This window comes from Mytilus trossulus, chromosome 11, assembly GCF_036588685.1.
Source record: "Mytilus trossulus isolate FHL-02 chromosome 11, PNRI_Mtr1.1.1.hap1, whole genome shotgun sequence".
In the NCBI taxonomy this organism is placed as follows: Eukaryota; Metazoa; Mollusca; class Bivalvia; order Mytilida; family Mytilidae; genus Mytilus; species Mytilus trossulus.
This window is the reverse complement of record NC_086383.1, coordinates 11,214,877-11,240,123: the sequence shown is the minus strand read 5'-3', so window position 1 is coordinate 11,240,123 and position 25,247 is coordinate 11,214,877. Positions and strand designations below refer to the sequence as shown.

The following is a 25,247-nucleotide window of genomic DNA, read 5'->3' as shown; positions in this document are numbered from 1 at the left end:
TAAGTATATTGAGGGTCAATATGAAAAATCTGTAAAATCAAACATAATTAACAATCATGGCACCAGAGTAAAAAAGGTCTTAAATCTGACATTGAAAAGCCTCAACTCTGGAGTGATAAACCAACACATTTTCAAATAGAAAAGTAAGTATTTTCTGTCAATCCTAATATTCTGTTAAAATTTTATCATAATTTGTTGAAGCAAATTTTACTTATTGACATAAAGAGAGATCGATGAACAAAATGGAACATATATAGCATTATAATAAAATAAAACTTTAGCAGGCTTAAAATTGTAAAGATATGTTTAATTTAAATAAGTCCTGAAATTATCATGAATTAGTACATATAGAATGTATAGTGAAAATAAAGCTAGTAGATGTAATAGTGAATCAATTTTTGTATTTAATTCATACTTTTTAAATTTTTTACCCGATTAAGTTGTATGCCTATATTTACCATTAAAGCTCTAAACGAAATCTGCTCGAATTTATTTCAAATCTATATTATTTTTGAGTCATTATGTGATTTCTCATTGCCAGAGGTTGGCAACTATGAATCAAATCAAGATAATTCTACGTTAAAACCAAGACATTTGTTTTTTTTAAATATTTACCTGCATGATCGTGGTCAGCAGAGCATAACTTGATGAAATGAACACAATCCTCTCCTCCAATAAAATGGCAGAAAGAATTTTCAAAATCTCATTGCTATTGAAACACAGGAAGACTAAATGAAGAGGTATATCTATGACTGGTTTATCAGGTTTCTCTGGTGGGTACAAAAATAAAGATTCTCCTTCAATCTCAACTTCCTACAAAAAAAAGTATTCAAATTCAGAAGCAAAAGAGATTTGTAAATTCATGAACGACTGTATCAACTATTAATAGACTTATTCAGGAAGAAAACATTGAAATATGTCCGTGCAAATACGATTATTGCAAGCATTTATTATAGCGATTTTGTCATTTTGGACTAAATGCGATTTAAAAATTTTGCGTTTATATTGAAAAAAGTCTAGTTTAATTCATATTAAAAAAAAACCAAATGTGAGTATCAATTATTGCAATTTTAACCCTGTTGCATTTTTCCCAATAGTAAAAACATCGCAATAATTATCAAATTTACAGTAACTAAAACAATACCAATGCCAATCTGCCAGCAAGAGGAATAGGAGTCATGGTCAGTGTATGGGTTATATCTTTTATATGGCTGTACATTTCTTCTGGATCAGCCTCCATGCGAGATACCATGCTACAATCAAGAGAAAAGAGTCATGGTTTGTTATGAGATAGACTTTATATGGCTGGTTCAATATGGAAGTCACTTTAATAGCTCATGAAATTTCATTTACCAAAATTAAACAAATTCTAGACTTCTTTATTTTCAATTTAAGACCCAAGCAATACCAATGCAAATATAAGGTCAAAAGTCAGAGTCAGCTTTTACCGCCATCTTTTAAAACTCAAATATCTTGGAAAGAAGCTCTATAACCATGATAACCTATCAATATTTTTAGCTTATTTTGTTCCTTAACTAATACTCTCTTCATTTTAAACTGCTAACTAAATATTAAGTCATTCAGTAGGTTCTGAGAAAAATGTTATGAGTAAGTTTAATGTGGAGCAGGATCTGCTTACCCTTCCTGAGCACCTGAGATCACACCTGGTTTTTGATCATGTTGATTGGGGTCGTGTTGCTTAGTCTTTAGTTTTCTATGTTGTGTCTTTTGTATTAATATTTGTCTGTTTGTCTTTTTCTTGTTTAGCCATGGTATTATCAGTTTATTTTCTATCTATGTCTATTAGTTTGACTGTACCTCTTTTAAGTTCATTCAAACCTCCTGCCTTATTACAAATACTGTTAAAGGAGAAGACTGTAATGAATACCTAATCACCTTACAACATGTAAACTGTAAATGTATGCTGTTTGTTTTGTTAGGCATTAGTCTTTTTGGAGCCCTATATAGCTTCCTGTTTGATATGAGCCAAGGACTCTGTGCTGAAGGCTGTACTTTGACCAATAATGGTTTATTTCTAAAAAATATGATTTGGATAGAGAGTTGTCTTATTGGCACTCATACCACATCTTCTAATATATATATATATATACTCACTATGATAATGCATCTTTCATTACAGTAAAATATGGAAACTTTGATATGAGTACACAGCAGTGTGGTATATAACATCGAACTTGTTGTTTCTCAAGGTCATCTGAACTGGTGTCAAGGTTCATCCATATCTTGGACTTTTCTCCCTACAAAATTGTAAATCAAACAAATAATTTATCAGTCGATCAAAATTTACAAGTGCAGCATAACATAACAAAGTAATATTCAAACTCATAACATTAGTTGAAAATAAACTGACAAAACCATGTGGCAAAGACAGAAATTATTGCCAGTTTTTTTTAATATGATAATGTGAATGAATGTTATATCTGCTGCATTTAACTGTATGCAAATTTTCTTGAAATTGCATTAAATAATCTTGTGTTTTAGTCTTTTCTACAAAATTTGCAATAATTGATGCATGCAATAATTTCTAAATTTACAGTAATTTAAGCTGTAAGTTATGCAAAACATTCACAGTCAACAAACCATGAATTAAGGTACATGGGCCAAACAATTTCCATGGAAATAAGATGTGCCAATGTTAATACAACTACATATCAAGTATAATTGACCTTTAAATATAGATTCTTACATTGATACCAGTGGATTATTGGTTTTATCCAATCGAGATAGTTAAATTATCAGTTTTAAAGTCCGAGTCTTGGCAAAGACTTTAAAATTCATAATTTGATTATCGAGATAGGATAAATCTGATAATCCATGATTAAATATGGGCATAATCTGGCCTTTGTTAGTCTTGTATTATTTTAATTTTAGTTTCTTGTGTACAATTTGGAAATTAGTATGGCGTTCATTATCACTGAACTAGTATATATTTGTTTAGGGGCCAGCTGAAGGACGCCTCCAGGTGCGGGAATTTCTCGCTACATTGAAGACCTATTGGTGACCTTCTGCTGTTGTTTTTTCTATGGTCGGGTTGTTGTCTCTTTGACACATTCCCCATTTCCATTCTCAATTTTATAATTTTCATTTTTTTCACAGGGGTAGGATGGTAAGTGACTCACTGCCCAAATTTGAACTCATCTTTTCCAAGGCTTGTTCCCTGCAAGATATATATATTTTTTGTATTTAACTGAAAATTTCTAAATTGCCACAGCTAGCACCAAACAGAAATAAATAAAGGCTTTCTTATATCTCAACATTTGTATTTAGAACTGCACTTAGACAAATGTTAGTTATATGGACCTTAGTCTGACTTTACCAACCTTTTCTATGATAAATCTTCTGTTAAATGTCAAACATGTGGCATAGGTCTTATTCCCCATTATATCTGTCAAAACAAGGAAATGGACAAAGTTCTCTCGTTTCTCTGGAAACACCTTCATACCATCTACAATACAAATAAAAATTACTGTTTATTCAGCAATGGGTGCACGTTTTTTGTTGGCTATTGCTGATCAAAAGATGAAATTGTTTAATATTTTGATACCTTGATGAGGGTGATCATAAGTGAGACATGTGAGTGAATTTGAGATTGTCATGTACAAAACTATAGTTAATAACTTCTGAAGCAGGAAATGCTAACTTTTCAAAATTACTTGAGACCCCTCCCCCCTTGTTTTTGTTGAGGTGTGTTACTCCTTAAGTCATCTATGCAGTGTTTTGTAGACTGTGGTTTCTTTTTTTTTTTAAATACAAATAAGGACCAAGAAATTTAGCATACAACTTTTAATTACGTATAGCCAAACCTAAGTACTCCATAAAAATTTTGACTTTTACAAAAAATAAATTTTGCTTATAGTATTCCTATTGCGTGTTATATATACAGGTCAATTAATCGTTCCTCCAATGTGAAAAGAACAAAAGTTTTGTAGAATTCAGTATTAACACTAATAACCATAGTAACAGTAAACTAACTAAATAAAATCGTAATATCTTAAGGGTAAAAAATTACCTGGATAACAAAATGTTGTTATACTTTTAATGACTTCCTCTGAAACAGGGAATTCTGGGACAGAAGTGGCCATCTTGTTTTTCTTTATAGTCGTGCCTCTGATAGACATGTGACGACTTACACTAACTGGAGCAGTGTGTCTTGACACGTTCACGGTCTTATGAAATCTAGATTGCGTTAAATTATCTATGCTCCTCAATGCAGTGCGTTTATAGATGTAGTCATCTTTTGGCTGCCGTCTTATTCGTGGATAGTCTAAATCTTGTCGTGCATGAGGGAAGAAATGCATCATTACTTTTGATGAAGCTGCCGACAGAACTTGTGGTTCATATTGTATGAGGAATAAATCTTCCAATGTAATACTTTCTTCTTCCTAAAGCACAAACATAATATTATACAATGTCATGACTGTGTATGTCATTTTCAGTCTTTTAAAACACTATATAATATATTGACTCATTCATTTATGCATTTTTTGTGTTGTTCAGTTGCTGTAATGTCAACAATTATCCAAAATCTCTTTTTTTTCATATACCAGTACATGTACATAAATACTAATAAAAAATCAAGGATTTCAATCCATAAACTATTAACTTCCAATTGCAAATGTTGTCTTTTTTCTTCTTCATATTGGTTTAAAAATATATTGAAAAATTATAAACATTAGCAAACATGACAAACTTGCAAACTTATAGTCATATTTTCAAAACAGAAAAGATAAATGTGATAAATTAAGCTAAGGAACTCAGGAGGATTTTATATTTTCAATATAATAGAATATTTGAATATTTCCCCCTGATGCCTTGTTAAGTGACACAATAACAAATTACCTTCCCGTCATATGGAATGAGACCAGAATTGTCATCAAGACCAATAACCAACAGCAGGTCAACAAAACTGTTCAAAAAGTGTATGCCATCGTCGTCCTCCACTAATTTTCTTCCAGACATAACTGCTTTCTGAAATTAATCAATGTGATTTGCAATGAAAAATCATCAAAAATGTTATTGGGAGAATTATGTTATTGTTTCTGCTAAATCGATTCACTACTTGATAAATGATTTAGAGCCTCATATATTAGCAATACAAAATGGTGGCCCAATGCATGTGAATTGTGGATTCGATGGTAATCATGGTAATGTTAGCCAACAAATTTGATTTATAGAATATATTTTTTTTAAATAATCTTTGTAACATGAAGTATAACTTAACCCTTTCCCTTTCACACCTGTATAGCTTACTGGTGAAGCCAATTTCAAGATTTTTGGGGGGCATTTAGACTTGTTCCATCGCCATTTGCTGACGTACAGATGTGGTTAAAAGCTCAAATTAATCCTCAGATAGCCAGCAATGTGATTTAATGTGCACCAAACTTCTCTATTCTTATTAATTTATAGTCAAGTCCCCCCTTACTGATGTGTAACATTTTTGTCAAAACCATTTATTTTTCTTCGAATTTTGAGGAATTTTCTCAAAAATCAGTGCAAAGAAAACTGCTCTTTTAAAAAGATTTATGACATTTTTCGATAACTGTGCAGCGAGTTTTTGAAGAATAGTATTAAACTAATAGTTCAAACTTGTAACCTAGTTGAAAATGAAATTTTTAGTGTAGCAGCGCAATCACAAACTTGCAATGTGCTAAAAATCTGAAGTCAAAGAAATTATGGGAAAAAAGACAAAAACCACTTACTTGACTAAGATATTCTGAAATTTTTTTGCAAAGTTGCTCGAGGCATTGTGTTTCAACCAAATCCTGACCATATTTAGCGCAAAAATATGTCTCTGCATGAATTTTTACCCAAGGATTTCATATTTTTTCAATTTTTCTAGTTTATAGTTTTCATAGTTTATTAGAGAAAACTCAGCCGCAGAAGACTGTGTAACAGGAGCATATTTATATACACAATATTAATTACAACATAGTTCATAATACAAACAGAATACATTTTTAAATTATACATCTTCAAAAATAAGTTTGTGTTTATTACAGTTTTAAATTAGACAAGCATCTTTTCTACCTTTTGAATAAAAATTGACAGCTTAGACAGCACATTACTATTAATATATTTAAGCATGCCAAGTACTTTTTTTTCATTTGGATATTTTAAATAATATCATTGAATATGGAGGTATGAACTTCCCCCTTAAATCCTTAACTTCACAGTTGGTACATTTACATATATAGTGGTATACATCTCCAAGACCAGCTTTACAGAGTGGACAAATCCTCTCATTTCGTGGTACATTTCTCCATCTTCCTGTTTCGATGGGAAACTTTGTATTACATACCCTTAATTTACATATGTTTACTCTATGACCCCGTCTTAATTTTAACAGATATGGTTCCAAGCAAAACTCTTCTTAAATGTGTAGATAAAATTCCCCCCTTGATGAATTGTTTATATCTGAGAACCATTTTTTGAATAAACTGGTCCTGGAGATGCTGCCTTACATTAATTTTAATATAATTATAGTCAACTTGCTCCGGAAAATTATATAGTTCACAAAAGCCACAATCATTAAACACAAATTTTACATAGTTAAACCACTTAAAATTACAACCTTCATGCTCGTGCATGTACCAAAGTAACTTATAAAGTTTACCCGATAGTTTTTTATCATTTGTTGCTAGCTTGTGCCAAAAACATACCATTTTTAACTTGATCTGCAGTTCTAGTGGAAATCTTCCAAGTTCCCCATATACCATAAATATTTGGCGTAGATGATCGCACACCCAAACTGCGCTTACAAAACTGTAGATGTAACTTTTCAGTATTATTTTTATTTTCAAACCCACATATTTCCGAGGAATAGGTCAAAATAGGAACCACCAACGCATCAAATAATTTTAGCTGAAGATCAATCGGAAGTGAGATATTTTGTATCTTCTTGTAAAGAGCATAAAGTGCTTTTTGAGCTTGGTCTACCAATTTTTTACGACCTTGAAAGAAATTTCCGTTGTAATTAAACAGCAGACCAAGATAAACATATGAATCTTTAATTTCAATAATTTCATTACATAGTTTAAAAGTAACATTCTTATTATAATTTCTCTTGAAAAAATTACTATCTTTGTTTTTGTAACATTAACAGTGAGTTTCTACTCAAAACAATATTGCTCAAAAACATCCAGAGCCTTTTGTAACCCTTCTGCCGACTCCGCAAAAATAATTGTGTCATCCACGTACAGAAGAATAAATAACTTGATATACAAATCAAGATTCTCTGTAAATTTTCCATTAATAAATTTTAGACCATCCACAGAGTTTTCATCCAGATATTCCTCCAAGTCATTAAGGTATAAGGCAAAGAGAAAAGGTGACATTTTTTCTCCCTGTCTTACACCTACCTCACACAGGAAAAAATCTGTTTTCAGTTTTCCATTTTTTACACAAGACTTAATATCTGTAGTCATGTGACTTTTGGAAACATACCACTTTACCAAAAAATGAAAAATCATCTTCCAACTAAATTTTTTGAAATATTTTATAAATTATCTTTCATTTGACCCCAACATGGCATACATGTGTATGATCATTGATCATGTTGATGCCTATGCAGTATTCATTTAAGCTTTGATATTGTCTTTTCAATATAAGTAAAGGTCTAAAATGCCTGAAAAGGAAAGGGTTAAGGTTCAATGTAACTGTGACGAGATGTCAACCATAAATACAAAGGAGGCTATTAAAGTCAATCAGAATTTGTCAGAGTAAACTTTTTTAATTTCACAAATATATGTCATTTAAGAATGATTAATAAATTTATTCTTTTTCAATTAATCCTAGATTGATAATATCTATTAATAGTTCTTCTTTCTTTACAGTAATGCGGGGTTCACATATTGCCGATTATTGCTCCCATTTGAGATCAGACAGCGATACGACACGAAAAGTGAAAAAGTCGGATTAGTTTCCTCAATTATCTGGAATGTCCTATGATTGTCTGAACGCAGTCGTCTTAGTTCGTAACAGATTTCTACTGGTCGGGAATGGTCCGAATAGTTCGGCAAAGCACCCCGACAGTTAGGTGCGTCCCGTAACATTCAGGGAAACTCGGCCGATTTTATCTATTCGGATTACAATTGTGCCTATGTCGTGACAGATTCTGCTGTATCGGATCGAATTCCTAACAATGTTCTGTGTATTCGGGACGGTGTCCTGAAGAACGGAAATGATCTGGAGAAATTTTTCATTGCTGTTTTTCTGCCGATTGAGTCCAGATTGCATCGAGATCTTGTCGATTGCAAACCGTTTTTGACAAAACCGTTCTGAAACAGTCCCGTTATTAATTCTAAATTCGTCAATGATACCCACGTCAGAGTACTGACAATTACAGAATACAATACGACTGAGACCAGACAAAGCCGTTTGCAATGCGATAGAGCATGTAGAGCGGACCGTGATAGGATTACTTTCCGACAGTACCTGATCATCCCGAGTATGCCGACAGTTTTCGAACGGATAACTTCCGTCAGTGTCGGTTCACTGTCTTGTCACTATCTGATCTCTGTCGGATTACATTCGGTAGAATCAGGAAGCATTCGTGACCATGGTGACAGACTTGGTCGAATTTTACCTGGCAAAAGATACAGATCGGATTAGAACCGGATTTAGAACCGGATTATCGGGATAAATTCGCTTGGAAACGGTTGAATATCGAAGCTTCCTGAACAATATCTGATTGTTGTCGTGATTAAATTATTTTTTTTACAAATTTTAATTAAAGTTTGAATTTTCATCCACGATTCATAGGATCTTGATCAGACTTTTAATTAATTTTAATCGGGAATGGTCCTGTCAAGGACGGCAGTAAAAATCGTGAATGTGTGACCCCAGCTTTATGTACACGATGTACATTCTTCTTCTAAACATGCTAAAGAAATACATATTAAACTATAAAATTGAATGAGAGATCATTTATAACTTTTTAAAATACTAAAATTGTCTTAAAATTTGTACATCTATATCAGTTAATGATATCATTATCCACATTTGTTCCCAGTTATTAACTTACCTTTTTCTTACATGAAGTCTACCTTGTGTGTGTGTGATGTACAAATAATTTTTGTTTGTTTTTGTTTTGTTTATTATCAGATTATTAATTGTTTACATTGAGGAAGTAGCTCTAGGATCTTACTAAATACTTTTACATGTTGTTACACGGTGTTTTATTTACTTAAGTTACTTATATCTTAAAATACATTTTTTAACTTATCTCATTATTACAGGTATAATCCAGCTGATAATATTTAAAAGATGGGGGAGTATATTTGTCAATGAAACAAAAATGCAAGCCATTGGCATTATCAAAATTAAATGAGCATAGACTGATCAAGAGTGTGTGTCCACCAGAGGTCACCCTTTTTGTGGGAAGAATAAGATAATAAAGGCTATCACTGAAACATGGCTGGATCCCCCTTTTAAGGTCAGTCAGTTGTCCCCCCCTTTTTAAAAAAAATCTTGATTTGCCACTGAAGACATGTAAATTTCAACAACTGCAACAATATTGACCACAGTCAAAATAATTCTAATAAATAAAATAAAAAAAGAAATCACAATGCTTCTTTTTAATCCACTGATTATCATCATGATCATGATAATGAAATATAAATAGATATATAGGAAGATGTAGTGTGAGTGCCAATGAGACAACTCTCCATCCAAATAACAATTTAAAAAGTAAACAATTATAGGTTAAAGTACGGCCTTCAACACAGAGCCTTGGCTCACACCGAACAACAAGCTATAAAGGGCCCCAAAATTACTAGTGTAAAACCATTCAAACGGGAAAACCAACAGTCTAATCTATATAAACAAAACAAGAAGCGAGAAACATGTATATATTACATACACAAACGACAACTACTGTACATCAGATTCCTGACTTAGGACAGGTGAAGTATATATATACATGTACATTTACATTTTTAGTTAGAACTAAGTATTCATGCATACCTGAAGCCTGCACTTCAGGAATTGTTTTGCTTTGTTAAAGGCCCAATGCGGTGCCTTAATTGGAGTGTTTTCTTTCTGTTTTTTTGGTGGGGTTGCAGTGGCGGATCCAGGAATTTTCATAAGTGGAGGCCCACTGACTGACCTAAGAGGGGGCCCGCTCCAGTCACGCTTCAGTGATTTCCGATATAAGCAACCAAATTTTTTCCTAAAAAGAGGGGGCCCCATCCCCCTGCCCCCCCCCCTAAATCCGCCTCTGGGTTGTTATAATTGTTGACTGTTGTCTCTTTGACACATTTCCAATTTGAATTCTCAATTTTATTTCAACTAGTATTATAAATAAGGACTAACATGACTCTAAGGTGAGATAAAAATTGCTTAAAATATAAATATTTCGGTTATTTGCATTTAGTCTTAAAAGTATTTTTATGACACAAAGGCAGTTCAAAGTATCTTCATACTACATGAATGAGGATGATAAAGGGTTATTTTAGTGCAACATGATCGCCGTTTTTTTATTAGATGTTCAATGTGTTTTTACTTTTTTATTTGACGTTCAGTCGTGCAAGGCAGGTGCCTCGTTCAACATGTTCTGCTTACACACCTTATCGCTATTTATTCCAATCCGGGGAGAACAGTCATTTATACAACTTCCTGTTTGGATCAGGCAGCCGAAAATATTTTGTTTGAAGTATTTACGGTAGCTTAAACAGGCCTCATTTAAAAATATCATGCATGGTGAATTGTTTAAACAGGGTCACAGATAGCTTCAACTGGAAGGAAATTTTGGAACTTATCTGGAATGGAATATATAGGGATTAGGAGTATTCAATTTTACGTGCATTGTAATTTTCAAATGCTTATTTTGAGTGATCGGTATTTTTCAAATAAAATTCAATACTTTCAAACTTTGGCAGGGATCGTTAAGAAATACTTTTTTAAAAGCCATAAACCAATAATACAATAAATGTGTATACTAAATTTGGAATATCAAGTAAAACTGGTACAAATAGAGATCTAGTTAATATAATTTTACAAGAAGACACGGTGACTCAGTTACAAAAAGTTCACATCAAAGTATTTATTTTCATTTGATTTTGTTCGTGATAGAAATTAGATAGAAATTATTTCACTTTCATCATGAAATTATGTCTTATTTCACGTTTTCCCCGTGCAAGCATTCCCCTTTACAACCCTCGTGTATGAGGGCGGATAGGACCTTTATCGCGACTCCGGGATCAGGTGTTTTTAAGCTCGGGATTGACCCTTTGGGGATCCATGGGATCTGGGAATTCTTTATTCAAATTTCGGGACATCAGGATTAAGTGTTTTTAAGTCCAGGATTTCAGGATTTAGTGTTTTTAATCATAGGATTTCGGGATCACGACCACTCCTATTCCCCCTCACGTATGTACTGCAATTTCCGTCCGTGTTAATTAAAAAACAATTTAATGATATCTCGGGAAGAAAAAAATAAATTTCATTTCAAGTTGTTGGAAATTTCCCCAAGGACTTTCTTTAGTTAGTATCAAAACACAAAAGTGCAAGTGATGTAACAGAAATTCCCATATGAAAGAACGTGATAAAAATATTTAAAACAGAAATGAAAGTAGATCTACAATTAAAATCCGTCTGTCAAGATGTTTGTAAATAGGACTTATTTTACATTGTTACAGAGTCTTTAACCCTCGAGCTTTTACCTTTATGATATGGCTACCATGGTTTATGTAATTTCTGACTTTTCACGTGGACTTCCAGGTTGACGACTCCAACAACTGTTTGTTATCATACAATACAAAAGCACATGATCGGATGTCAACTTTCACTTTATAAAAATTAATTACCTCCCCTTTCCAATAAAAATTTGGCGGGAATAATCAAATTCACATAAAATTTCTATTGTTCTTCCAGAAAACCATTCAATTATATTTTTACACGTTACGGTAACCCTTTCATTTCAAACAAATGAATCATAATAAAACATCTTTACATGTATATATATGTTCCGAGTTTAGACGCAGCTGAAAGTCTGATGACTATTAAAAGATGATTATGCAAAGTTTTATAAATATAAAATCGGATGAAAAAGGCTTCCCTCATCAGATCAACACAAAACATATGATTTGAAAAACCCCAAAAATACCAAAAGACTTGTAAAGGCCCGCGTTGATAATAGTTTCCGTCCGCCCGTCTGCTCGTTCCCGATTTTTGAAAACGCAAAAAGCGGCAAAAATTATAAAAAGGAACCCAATTAATTTTTACACCCGCAGTTGTTGTGCACCTAATATATCTATACATCTATAGATATGCATATTAAATTTTAGTGTGAAAATGAGCACATTAATTTAAAATAAAATAGTTTTTGTTTGAAAATAACCAATTTTGAACAATAGTTTTTGTAAACGTAAAAATTCATTAAGTATCACCCTCTCAGTGGTATGGGTATATAATATGCATAGCTTCTGGTTTGACATAAACTATTAGACTATACTAAACACCTAATCAAATGGCAAAATCTAACGACAAAACACATCAAACGAACAGACAAGAACTGTCATATTCCGGATTTGGTACAGGCCTTTTCAAATGGAAAAAATGGTGGATTGAACCTTGTTTTAACCTCTCACTTGTATGACAGTCGCATCAAATTCCGTTATTTTTACAACGATGCGTGACCAAAATAGACATAATCGTTAAAAAAAGTCAAAATATGGTTACAGCAGTCATCACTTTGTTACAATTTCAAGACAAAACATTTACAAAAAAGCACAAAAAGCATCTATCAAATTAAAAAAAAACACATTCATTGTTTCGCGTGTTAGGCGTCAGAAAATGTTAACGTCACATAGGAAGAAATTTTGTCGTTTAAATTATCTTCAAAACAATTATAATTTCACATGGGGAATGGTATACGTCAACGAGACAGCAATAAAAGAAGTTGTGGTGTATAAGTCAAACAGAAAGCAATCAAAGCAGATGAGGGGTATACGTCAACGAGAAGCAATGAATGAGATGTGGTCTGTACGTGAACGAGACAGCAATCAAATGAAATTTGATGTAGATGTCAACGACAAAGCAATCAAAAGAGAGTTGGTGTATGCGTCAACGAGAAAGCAGTAAAATGAGATTTGATGTATACGTCATAGACGAATCAATCAAATGAGATGTGGTGTAAACGTCAACAAGACATCAATCAAAGGAGAGTTTGTGTGAACGTCACCGAGAAAACAATCAAATGAGATTTGGTGTATACGCCAAAGAGATAGCAAGCAAATGAGATTTGGTGTATATGTCAAAGAGACAGAAATTTAATGAAATTTGGTGTATACGTAACGAGAAAGCAATTATATGAGTTTTTGGTGTATACGTCAAATAGAAAACAATCAAATGAGATTTGGTGTTTACGTCAGAGACAGAAATCACATGAGATTTGGTGTATACGTCAACGAGAAAGCAATCAAATGAAATTTGGTGTAAAGGCCAACGAAACAGCAATCAAATGAGATTGGGTGTAGATGTCAACGAGAAAGCAACCAAATGGATTTGGTGTATACGTCAACAAGAAAGCAGTCAAATGAGAATTGGTGTATACGTCAACGAGACAGCAATCAAATAAGAGTGGGTGTATACTTTACCGAGAAAGCAAACACCTGAGATTTGGTGTATACGTCAACAAGACAGCAATCAAAAGAGAATTGATATAAACCTCAGGGAGACAGCCATCAAATGAGAGTTGGTATATACATCACCGAGAAAGCAATCAAATGAGATTTGGTGTATACGTCATAGCGGAATCAATCAAATGAGATGTGGTGTAAACGTCAACAAGACATCAATTAAATGAGAGTTGGTGTGTACGTCACCGAAAAAAAATCAAATGAGATTTGGTGTATACGCCAAAGAGATAGCAAGCAAATGTGAGTTGGTATATACATCACCGAGAAAGCAATCAAATGAAATTTGGTGTATACGTCAAAGAGAAAACATGCAAATGAAATTTGGTGTAAACGTCAACAAGACAGCAATCAAATGAGATTTGGTGTATATGTCAACGAGAAAGCAATCACATGAAATGTGGTGTATACGTCAACAAGAAAGCAACCAAATGAGATTTGGTGTGCATGTCCTCGTGCATGTCCTCGTCAACAAGACGGCAGTAAATATAGATTCTGAAGCGGAATATACGTCATAGTAAAATCAATTGAAAAAAAAAGAAAAGACACTTAAAAGGTAACAGAGTGTTTAACAATAGACATGTGTTTATACAATAGGTCGGGCTCTTAATCGTCCAAAATATATAAAAAAAAATATGTGGGATATACGTGACCCTATCGTAACCGTGGACAGTAATTTCAATACTTTTCATAAATTTATGAAAATTTTAATTGAATTGACAGGGTCATTTAGCATGATGACCCAGGCGCTTTAAGTATTTGATAAATTGAATACATATGCTGCAATGATCATCAATTTAATCATATGGATATCCTAAAGGTTTTGACCACATGTATGAAAAATATGTCACCTCATAAGTTACTTTATGCACTGATTCACCGTATACGTAAATCAAGTTTTTTTATTAAACATATTTTACAGTAAATTGGGAAACACGTTATTCCAACTTATATCAATCCCTTCCACTTTGCTGATGTGACTAGTGCTGTCTTATAGCGGCATAACAGCCTGCTCCGTTTCCGAATTCTACAAGGGTGTCTTTTACGTGCAAGATATATTGCCCTGTCTTAACAAGGTAAGCCATTTATCGTCCCCTTCCGATGGACTTTCATCAATTATACCATAGACGCAAATGGTGCCAAGGGAGAGCCGAAAATTCTGTCCCTGAAATTGTCTTCATGGAATGGGGATCGAACCAGGAATCTTTGAGTTTGTAGTCCGATGCTCTTTTTTTTTCCTCTTGATAAAATTTTATTCAAAATATAAACAATGAAAAATTCACCATATACAGTACCTGGTGTCACAAACACATAGTCAGTTAAAACAAATAGAAAATCAATGTAAGTTCAGATATGTTTGTAATTAATGTAATATTTTTGCATGGTTATCTGTTACTTTTGTTATAGTAAAATTATGAATTGCCAAAGACAAAATTTTAATATAACACTTTGATAACGGGATTGTCCGATATAAAATATTATTTCTAATAAGAAATGTTCTTTTCTCTGATTTAAAAGATAAAAATAGTAAGAGATACATTTTTCTAACAATGTTTAAAATAGTCTATATACTTTTAGTTTTTTTGTGTACAATTTGGAGTTTAGTATGGCGTTCATTATCACTGAACTAGTATATATTTATTTAGGGGCCAGCTGAAGGACTCCTTCAGGTGCGGGAATTTCTCGTTGCATTGAAGACCTGTTGGTGACCTTCTGCTGTTGTCTGTTCTATGGTCGGGTTGTTGTCTCTTTGGCACATTCCCCATTTTCATTCTCAATTGTATACTAAATTGAGTTTAACTTGAAGATTCAACAATATGAAATTTCTTCTTTTATAGATACTAAATCTTGCTATACCCAATACACCACTCTAAACCAAGTACCATACTAGCGTATTACATACTCTATTGAATACTATTAGGAACAAAAACGCTGAAGGGATTTTTCCATTGCATTGTTAATTCACAAGATGTAAAGCAGCTGCAAGTGACACCAAATTACATTTTATTTGTTGAAAGTTTAATGACAATCGCATACCAGTATATATAATTATAGACAGTTAGTACTGTAACAGATCATTCCACAAGCAAATAACCAGGTATATGGTGAATATTGCATGTAGGTAATTGTTATAATTTTTATTACACGTATTTATATCATATTTATTAGTAATAACTTTAGTTTTGTTTAAATATATCGAACACCTTCAAACGGTTTCATCATGTCAATGATATTTTAAATATTATTTAGGTTATATACACACTTAAATTCAAGCGCATACTTTGAGCCCTCTGTGCAAATCGAGAAAGAAAAAGAAAAAAAAACCGAAACGGGCAACAACAAAAAAAGAAGAAGAAAACAAATCTGAACAGTTAATTAAAAGTTGAACGTCACTATCCCCACTAAAATCTGGAATTAAAACTCACAAGCTTTTATGAAGGGTCAATAGCTTCTGTTTTACTTGTGATACCAGCTGTGTCGACCAAATAACTGGCTATTAATATATTACCATTTTTATACGTATATTTAGATTTAACAGACAAAAGACAATGAATCATCATCTTTGTGTTTTTCTATTTGTCGGATTGCTATATGGTAAGTTCTATTGGTTAAAATAAAGTAATCATTTAAAATGGTACAGTAGACTTTTTTGGTTCTGAGTACTCACTATAAAAAAAGCTGTTGAAAAAACTGTCAACGCCTGAATTTTCAACACAAGTTGGTGTGTATAAAACGCATCATATATTTTAATAAAAAAAACATTTTCTAAAGGTGCTCTAAATTTCAGGAATTACGTATTTAGAACGAAGAACACCCTTGTTTAATGACAGTTTCCTCTAAATTTCTTTCTTTTCTAAAAAAATAAAATATAGCAAACAACCGTTTCGCACTATTTTAATTAACAGAGTAGCAGAAAATAAATTTGCTTCTACCTATTACGCTAGGTGGTGCCAGTTATTTTTATAATTTCTTCCTTTTAACCGATTGGTTTATAAATTATTCAGATAGTACTGCAATGAATACCGCCGTTGATGCCGTTTGAGTGTTCTTGTAATTTTATGATTTGTCTATTATAGGTTTATGAACATTCATATATCGGTATAACAAATTGTGTTTTGTTTTAATTAACTAACTTATTTCGGTATTAAGTTATGAATGAGTAAAATGCTCTGACTATTGCATCATATAAAATATGTATGAATAATAGAATATGTCATCTTTCAGGGAAGGTATGTGCCAAGAAACCTTGTCATTTTTACGATGTAGTTGAGTATTCCTCCTCACGTGACACATGGGAAAAAGCCCGAGAATACTGTCAATCAAATGGCGGTGACTTGATCATGATAGACAACCCAAGAGAGGATCATCGTATCCAAAAATTTCTGGAGGATGTGAAAAACAGTAAGGAGGCAATTATTTTTCTCTAATTGAAGATCATTTTCGATCTAGTTAAAAAAAAACCAGACCATGTGTTCGAGCTTTGCTTACAATGATAATACAACACTCCGTTTTATTTTTTATTCTGGTTATTATTACATCAGCCAATGAAATTTCAGCTTTCAAATTTTTGAAGGTGGGTATCAATTCAACAAAACCAGAGAATCCCGAATGGTTATTTAAAACAGAAAGTTGAATGGAGCGTTCTCAGATACTTATAATCAAAGCTTGGACACACGATGTGTATTTTTAATCAGATTTGACCCTTTTTTTTAAAAACAAAATAAAATGTATAATGCTATCTTACTTCGTCATTTAGTACTGGCATGAAAATACGGATTTTTTTGTGTTATTCAATAATGTTACAGCAAATTTGCATGATATAATATCATGCAAATTTGCTGTAACAAAATGTTAGAAATTATTATAAATTGAGGAATGCATCTCCCTCATGCAAAGCTCTGATTCTTTTCAAGAATTTGGCTTTACTTTTTGGACCTTCTGAATTGCAGCTCTTCATATTTCATATAAGCTTCGGATTTCAAATATTTTGGCAACGAGCATCACTGATGAGACATGTATTGTCGAAATGCGCATCTGGTGCAGGAAAATTGGTACCGTTTATGTTATTATACCGTCGATATGTATCATTAGACTTTCAATGACACCTTGTCATTAAATTTTGTTTTATGTGTCTCAATAACAAATCAATGTAAACAAAAATCAACATAACATTAATTATATACCAGCCAAAATCATTTGTTTTTTTTAACAAAACTGGTGTTTGCACTACTGACGGATGTAGCTTAGTTGTAAAACATACACATTTGTTTATCTAATTATTAAAACGAATTAATCATCAAAATGATAAGGAAATTTTTGAAAGGAACTATTTTTTATTTTGACGAACGCAACCTATGTATTACTGGTAAATTATTAAACCAGGGATATCGTTACCATAAATTACTCAAAACCTTTACTAAATTTGTCCATAGATATAAAGATTTGGTTTTGAAGTTTGGTTGTACCTGTAGAAAACTTATTTCAAACAGGATAGCACATCCTCATTTTTACGGAAATGTTGTTAACCGTGCCCGGAAATTTAGAAATGATCCATGTAAAGTTGTCGCTCCTTTAAATAAATTTATTCTAAAAGGTTACCTATTCAACACTGTAATAAGATCATTGAATATTGTTTTTATTGGTATAAATATTGATTTTGTTATCAGTAGATTAAAAGCTAACTAAATATTACTAGTATGTTAGATACATATACATATTCATGGATCTACAATCTGTCGATACCTGTAACTTGGCATTGCACAAGGTCATGTTTTCTCTGGCTGTTAACGACGTCTTTACACAAAATCCATTGGATGTTGGATGTGTACGGATTGGTTGTTTAGTGTTAGATGCATGATTTTTTTATTAGTTGTTAGTGGCTTTGAACTAGCTGTCAGATAACTACGAGTACTATCAGATCTGTTCATTGTGTCTTTTTGTGTCGGGATGTATAAGTACCCGGCCACGTCCACTTGTATTTTTGTCCATCTGATGAGTTAAGCCTTTGTCAACTGATTTTTATAGTTCGTTCTTATGTTGTACTGTTATACCACTGTCCCAGGTTAGGGGGAGGGTTGGGATCCCGTTAACATGTTTAACCCCGCCACATTATTTATGTATGTGCCTGCATGTCCCAAGTCAGGAGCCTGTAATTCAGTGGTTGTCGTTTGTTTATGTGTTACATATTTGTTTTCGTTCATTTTTTTACATACATAAGGCCGTTAGTTTTCTTGTTTGAATTGTTTTATATTGTCTTTATAGCTGACTATGCGGTATGGGCTTTGCTCGTTGTTGAAGGCCGTACGGTGACCTGTAGTTGTTAATGTTTGTGTCATTTTGGTCTTTTGGTGATAGCTGTCTCATTGGCAATCATACCACATCTTCTTTTTTATATAATATACATTTTTTTAAAGAACCAATATGCCGGATTCCTAGCATAAATTCTTTACGTTAAACAGATTAAAACAAGATGAATAAATTAACTTCTAAGAGCTTACAAAAATTAAGGAATTTGTGAAATCAAATTTCAGACAAACTTAACATTTATAAAATATACAAATACATTGCGTATGTGCCTATTCCAGGTTAGGAACCTTTAATTCAGTGGTATTCATTTGTTGTTGTATATATTATCTGTAATTCTTTCATTATATGTTTGTCACATAAATCAGACCGTTTGTTTTCTAGTTTGAATTGTTTTACATTTGACACTTCGTGGTCTTTTATAGCTGACTTTGCGACGCAGGCACTTGTCTCAGAAAAAATATATGATTTTATTTTCTGAGACCAGTGCCTGTGCTTTGCGATATAGGTTTTTCTCATCGTTGAAGGCCGTACGGTGACCTATAGTTGATAACTTCTATGTCATTTGGTCTCTGGTTAAGGTGGTATGGGTGTCTTTCGCCATCTTGGATTGTAAAAAACAGAGAATCTAAGGTCCATATTTTCTATCAAATTAGCAAAATTTGATGCAAGAATGCAGATATTTCATGTGTTTTTACTTTTAAAAGATCCAATTTATAAGAATATAACTTATAAATATAAATATATGTACAAGTGTAGATTATTTTTGGTTGTTTTTAAATATTTTGAAATTGTCATTTTAAGGGGAGGTAACTCTAAAACAGTGCATTTTCTGTTGGATTGTTCATGGAATTTTCCTACTTTGTATTTTAGCCGGAAAAAAACGCACGGTGACCCTATCTTTTCTTTTGATATTATCAAAGCATTGTTTGAAAGCTATATTTTCCTAATTTATTTTACAATTCTATCATTTCGTTAAGTTTCTATTCACAAAATGGTGTTTTTTCCTGTATAATCCATACAAAATGTGTCATTTTGTCACGACCCGTAGCTTGAAAAAATGCACGGTGACCTATCATTTTTATAATATTTTTTAACATGTATCAATAGATACTACATTTTGGCAAAGTATGAACAAATTCCATCATTTTTATTTTAGACTCCCATACCACCTTAAGAGTGGTCTCATTGTCAATTAATCCATATCTTCTTTTTTTTTTTAACACTATTTGGACTTTTTATTTTAGAGAAAACTGGAGATGGGTGGTACATAGGAGCAACATATGTTGACGGAGAATGGAGAATGGTAGACGGATCTCCGATGTGGTACACAAACTTTCCTACATATCATGTTCAAACTGAATCCATAGAAATGCAGAGCCTCGACACGCCAAATGTACAACGAATAACCAACTACGCTGCTATATTTTATGACGTCAGTACGCATGGGTATGAAACCTATAACTGGGGTTATATGTCACCACGAGACAGAAGCAAGCTGGGATCAATTTGCGAATTAACACTATGCTGACCAGTGACGATAAATTCAATTTTGATATAATTTAATATCAATTAAATGTAATTCTATTCTACAATTAAGTTATACAAATAAAGATAAAAAATATATTTAATTTGACAGTCAACAATAAATGTTGACTAGAATAGAAACAAGCTATAATGGTTTAATTTTTAAATTGTTATTTGGATGGAGAGTTGTCTCATTGGCACTCACACCACATCTTCCTATATCTATAGGCCACATTTGCTCCATACCCGATATTAGAAATATGCTTGAAAGCGGCATCAGCCCGGCATAAAAGAAAAGCAATCAGGGCTGAGTTCAATATCGTAGAAGCTATGTAGCGGCTACGTAGCTGCTATCAATATCTATGTAGCAACTAGTCTATAGCTACACGTTCAATATTCAAAATCTACGAAGCACGACGTACAATGTAGGTGCTACGATATTGAACTCAACACAGGCTGATGTCTCCTTTTGAGAAAATATCAGGCAATACATTGTTAGAGAGGTTTAACATGGCCGCGTTCAATATCGTAGCTGCTACGTAGTGCTACGTAGATTTTTGTCTATTAAACGTGTAGCTAACTTAGCTATAGTTTATACATAGATATTGATAGCAGCAATGTAGCCGCTGCGTAGCTTCTACGATATTGAACACGATTCCGTTCTCTGTGGAGGGGTCTATATGTGTACGGTTAAAAGACTAAATACATTGTATCTGCCAAAAATAACCAACTTTCCAGTAGCAATCATTACAGATCTCTGTTCCTCATATATAAGACCCAACTTTTTCAGAGACGGATTCAGAACTTTTTGTAAAAGAGGCTGCTTTTAATTAGGCGTTCAAGAATTATATTAAGTGTACAGTTACAACCAAAATGCATTTACTTCTATCAAGTTAAATATTTATCATGACAAACATATGAAATAAACATCGACAAGTCGAGTACTATGGTTCAGAGTGGAAACATATGTCAAGAATAGGTTAATATATAAAAAAAAGAAGTGGTAGTATGATTACCAACGCGACAAATCTCCATTGAGACCAAATATCACTTAAATGTAACAACAATAGGTAGCAGTACGGTCTTCAACAATGAGAAAATCCCATACCACAAAGTCAACAATAAAAAAATCCCAGAAATGACAAATGAATTACAATTGAAACTAGAAAACTAACGGCCTGGTTTATCTACAAAATAATGAAAGACAAACAAATATGATATGCAGCAACAAGAGACAACCACTGAATTACAGGGACGTCTGACTAGAGACAGTCACATACGGAGTTTGAAGGTTCCACCAACCCTACCTAGCGTTGGACTGTAATGGGCCATTCCAGTTAATATCTGCTAAAGGGGGATGGATGGTCCTTTTTGAGGGGTGTAAAATTTATACATCTTAGGGGTGAAATTTTGTGTTTTTCATCTGACACGTTCACTTATACGCAAAAGACTTCTGAGGGTCTTGCACCAGTAAACAATTAAGAATAATTGCATCTTAGGGGTTACAAAAATGCCGATGTTATATCTTAGAGGTGCTTTGGAATGTAAACAGTTTCGTTTCATGCATTATCTGATATTGTATTTAAAATTCTGATGGGTACAATCCTTGCAGTAAATAATTCTGATAGGTCATGTTTTCCCATGAAAGCCCATCCACCAAATGTGAACAGAAACTTTACATATGCTAGGTCTTAATTTTTAGATCTGATAGGTAGTTTTTCGAGATGTTTTTTTTTCTGATACGTATAAAACAAAATCTCCCCATCCATCCCCACATGTCAGAAATTAACTGGAATGGCCCAATTTAGCAGTACAACGTTCGAACACACTGTAAAAATCGTTGAAAAAGGCTTAAATCATCGGATTGATACAAAACCGAAATATATCTAACACAAACACCGACTGGACGTGGTAGGGTACTTATACATCCCATAACAAAACGATACTAATATACAGATGTAAAAGTACTCGCAGGTACTAACAGATGAGATAGTTCAAATAATAACAACTTATAAAAAGAATGTGACATCCAAAAACTGATTGATCAATCAGTACACATCCAACGGATTTAGTTTAAAGAGGTCATTATCGTCAATTTCCTAATGCATGTAGAGTAAGAGTTTGGTTGGCTTATTTGCCTTGCTTGCTTTGTTTGTATTAATGTTTGCATTGAACATGTTGAAATTAAGAATGCATGGCATCTGCATTCAATATGAAGGATGGGCGGAATTAAACCTTCATAACATTTGCAGATGTTCATCTTTATTGCAATGCCTGCACAAACGTTGATACAAACAGAGAAAGCGAGCCAACCAAAGTCTTAACTTACAAGCATAAGGCAATTAGCTAAAAAAAACACGACCTTGTGCAACGTAAGACTGTATCAGACTGATCGAGTAATAGTTCAGACTTTTTCCATCACAAAGATAAGGACCAAGTGCAAATCAGTACATTCAGTATGGTTAAAAATTGGGGTCAAGTAATATCGAGTAAAATTCAGAATAAATCAGTACAGTCGAAAACAGATAAAGGACATCTAGACTTCTACTGGTTTACAGTGATGCCTTTATTCACATTATGTCAAAACTTCTTCTAGGAGAAAAGTCTACACTGATAGTTTTGTCACCTCAGGAAAACGCCATTGTGTAAAAGTTATTTATCCAATCCAATATAATCTTAGAGATTAATCAGTATCAAATGCATAAAGATCCCAGTGTTATTTTTCCATCGGATTGGATAGAAAACTGTGCAGAACTTAGACTTAAAGACCACTTTAATCAAGCATTGTCGCCTGACATTTTTACATTCAAATAAAACAACTGGTTTTATTAGTAGAATACTTTTAAGACTGAGTTCTGTTTTGAGCATTCATTACCTATCGATACTACCCCCATATCTAATTTATGATCCACGTGTAAAATCGAATTGTGATTATTATCGTTAGTCCCATCGCGCAGATGAAAACAAAGAACCTGTCACATATAGGACTCAAATAAAATAGGTGATGAGTACTTTTACATTTTAGTATGTAGCTTTGTTATTTCAGGAAGGAAAATACTATTACCACAGTATTTAAAAAAAAAATGTATCCTAATTCACCCGCGCAAGCTTGCTTCTCAAACGAAAATGGGACGAACGGAAAGACAATCGTTGAAAAGGGAAAGACAAATGCACGGACAATCGATGGTAAAAATTAGTATCCCCCTTCGCCTTGTGACGGGGATATAAAAATGCAAATACTAATACCTTAAAATTTAATCAGTAATTCTCATCAAATGACTTTGTTGTATTAAAAAAATCTTCCAAGATTTCTTAAACAAAATACTGAACGTCAGCCATCCTGGTTAGTTAAAAGGTAAAATCACAAAAATACTGAACTCCGAGGAAAATTCATAAAGACAAGTCCGTAATAAAATGGCAATATCAAAAGCCAAAACAGAATGAATGAATAACAACAGTCATATTCCTGATTTGGTACAGGCGTTTTGTTATGTAGAAAATTGTGGATTAAACCTGATTTTATAGCTAGCAAAACCTCACACTTGTATAAAAGTCACATTAAATTCCATCATATTGGATGTGTGAACATAACAAACAAACAATAGTACACATAACACAACACAGAAAACTAAACACTTACAATGTAGCATCACGAATCCCACCAACAACTAGGTTTGTTATCAGGTGTTCCGGAAGTCTAAGCGGATCCTGCTCCACATGTGGCACCCTTTGGGTAGCAATACACAGTTAGGAAAAAAAAAAAAATTGACACTCATAATTTTTAAACACCCTCTTTCACCTCCTGTCTAACAAAGAAGACTTTATATGTGTGTTATGCATGTATATACTTATAGAAAGAGAATCTTTCATAGATTTGATTTCTAATGGTCATAAGGGTGAAATATAATCCCTTTTGGATGTAACCATGGTAACAATCTGTATTTCTGAGAAACAAAATATAGCAAAAAAGAGGGGTGAACATGTCACAAAAGTCAAAAAAATTGGTCTAAAGGATAATTTTAATCAATTATAGTAATACCTTTCCTAAATCCATAGGTTTTACTTTATATCTATCAAGTGGTCTAAAAAAAATCACATACATGCTTTCCTGCTCATTTTTTCACAAAATTGAATTGAAAAGATCGAGCGCAAAATCTTTGCTGATAAACACTACAATAATTTATGGACCTAAGAACGGTACGGATAGGAATAGTTATCAAAGGTAACAGGATTATAATTTAGTACGCCAGACGCGCGTTTCTTCTACATAAGACTCATCAGTGACGCTCATGAAGCCAAACAAGTACAAATAGGAAAATACGGACTGTCAATCATATAAATGGCCTATAAAACATAAAAATAATCTAAATGTTCATATAAACCCACTAAGAAGGCTATTTTATTCTTCAATTATCTAAAAATCAACTTTATTGTACAAAAACTTTCATATTTAAAAAATTCACAGGGGCCATAATGCGAAACTAAACTTCTAACTGTGTATAGCTACCTTGTGTTTCTCATGTTAGTACAGATCTGGTAATTAGCTGAATAAGATTAGTGATCCTGATCGAATGGACATGTACTGAGTTTTAACCTGGATCAAAAAACAATGCAAGATATTAGACAGTGTTTAAATTTCAAATGTGTGTTTCATTAAAAAGCATGTAAAAGGAAGAAAAATAACTATAATGTTTCTTATATCCGGCTTTTTAAACAAATGAGATAAGAACTTTAAGTATTAGGATAACTTTTGATAAACAT

At 32.9% G+C, this 25,247-nt stretch overlaps 2 protein-coding genes across 2 annotated transcripts in view; one reads left to right on the top strand and one right to left on the bottom strand.

The window, feature by feature from the left end:
- LOC134690728 (DENN domain-containing protein 3-like) overlaps positions 1–11,793 on the bottom strand; it is an 81,451-nt gene extending 69,658 nt beyond the window's left edge. The window contains exons 1-7 of the mRNA XM_063550763.1: positions 11,682–11,793; positions 4,861–4,989; positions 4,031–4,403; positions 3,342–3,466; positions 2,116–2,258; positions 1,145–1,253; positions 616–813 (exon numbers count right to left, since the gene is read on the bottom strand). Of these exons, the coding sequence (XP_063406833.1) occupies positions 616–813; positions 1,145–1,253; positions 2,116–2,258; positions 3,342–3,466; positions 4,031–4,403; positions 4,861–4,980 (1,068 nt within the window). The 5' untranslated portion in view covers positions 4,981–4,989; positions 11,682–11,793. The remainder of the gene's footprint in view (positions 1–615; positions 814–1,144; positions 1,254–2,115; positions 2,259–3,341; positions 3,467–4,030; positions 4,404–4,860; positions 4,990–11,681) is intronic.
- Positions 11,794–15,678: 3,885 nt separating this feature from the next.
- On the top strand, positions 15,679–20,495 carry LOC134691702 (uncharacterized). The gene is made up of 4 exons (XM_063552261.1): positions 15,679–15,773; positions 16,186–16,250; positions 16,881–17,057; positions 20,207–20,495. Exons 2-4 carry the CDS (start codon positions 16,205–16,207, stop codon positions 20,488–20,490), a joined length of 507 nt encoding a protein of 168 aa, XP_063408331.1. The 5' UTR covers positions 15,679–15,773; positions 16,186–16,204; the 3' UTR covers positions 20,491–20,495.
- The last annotated feature ends 4,752 nt before the right edge of the window (positions 20,496–25,247 follow it).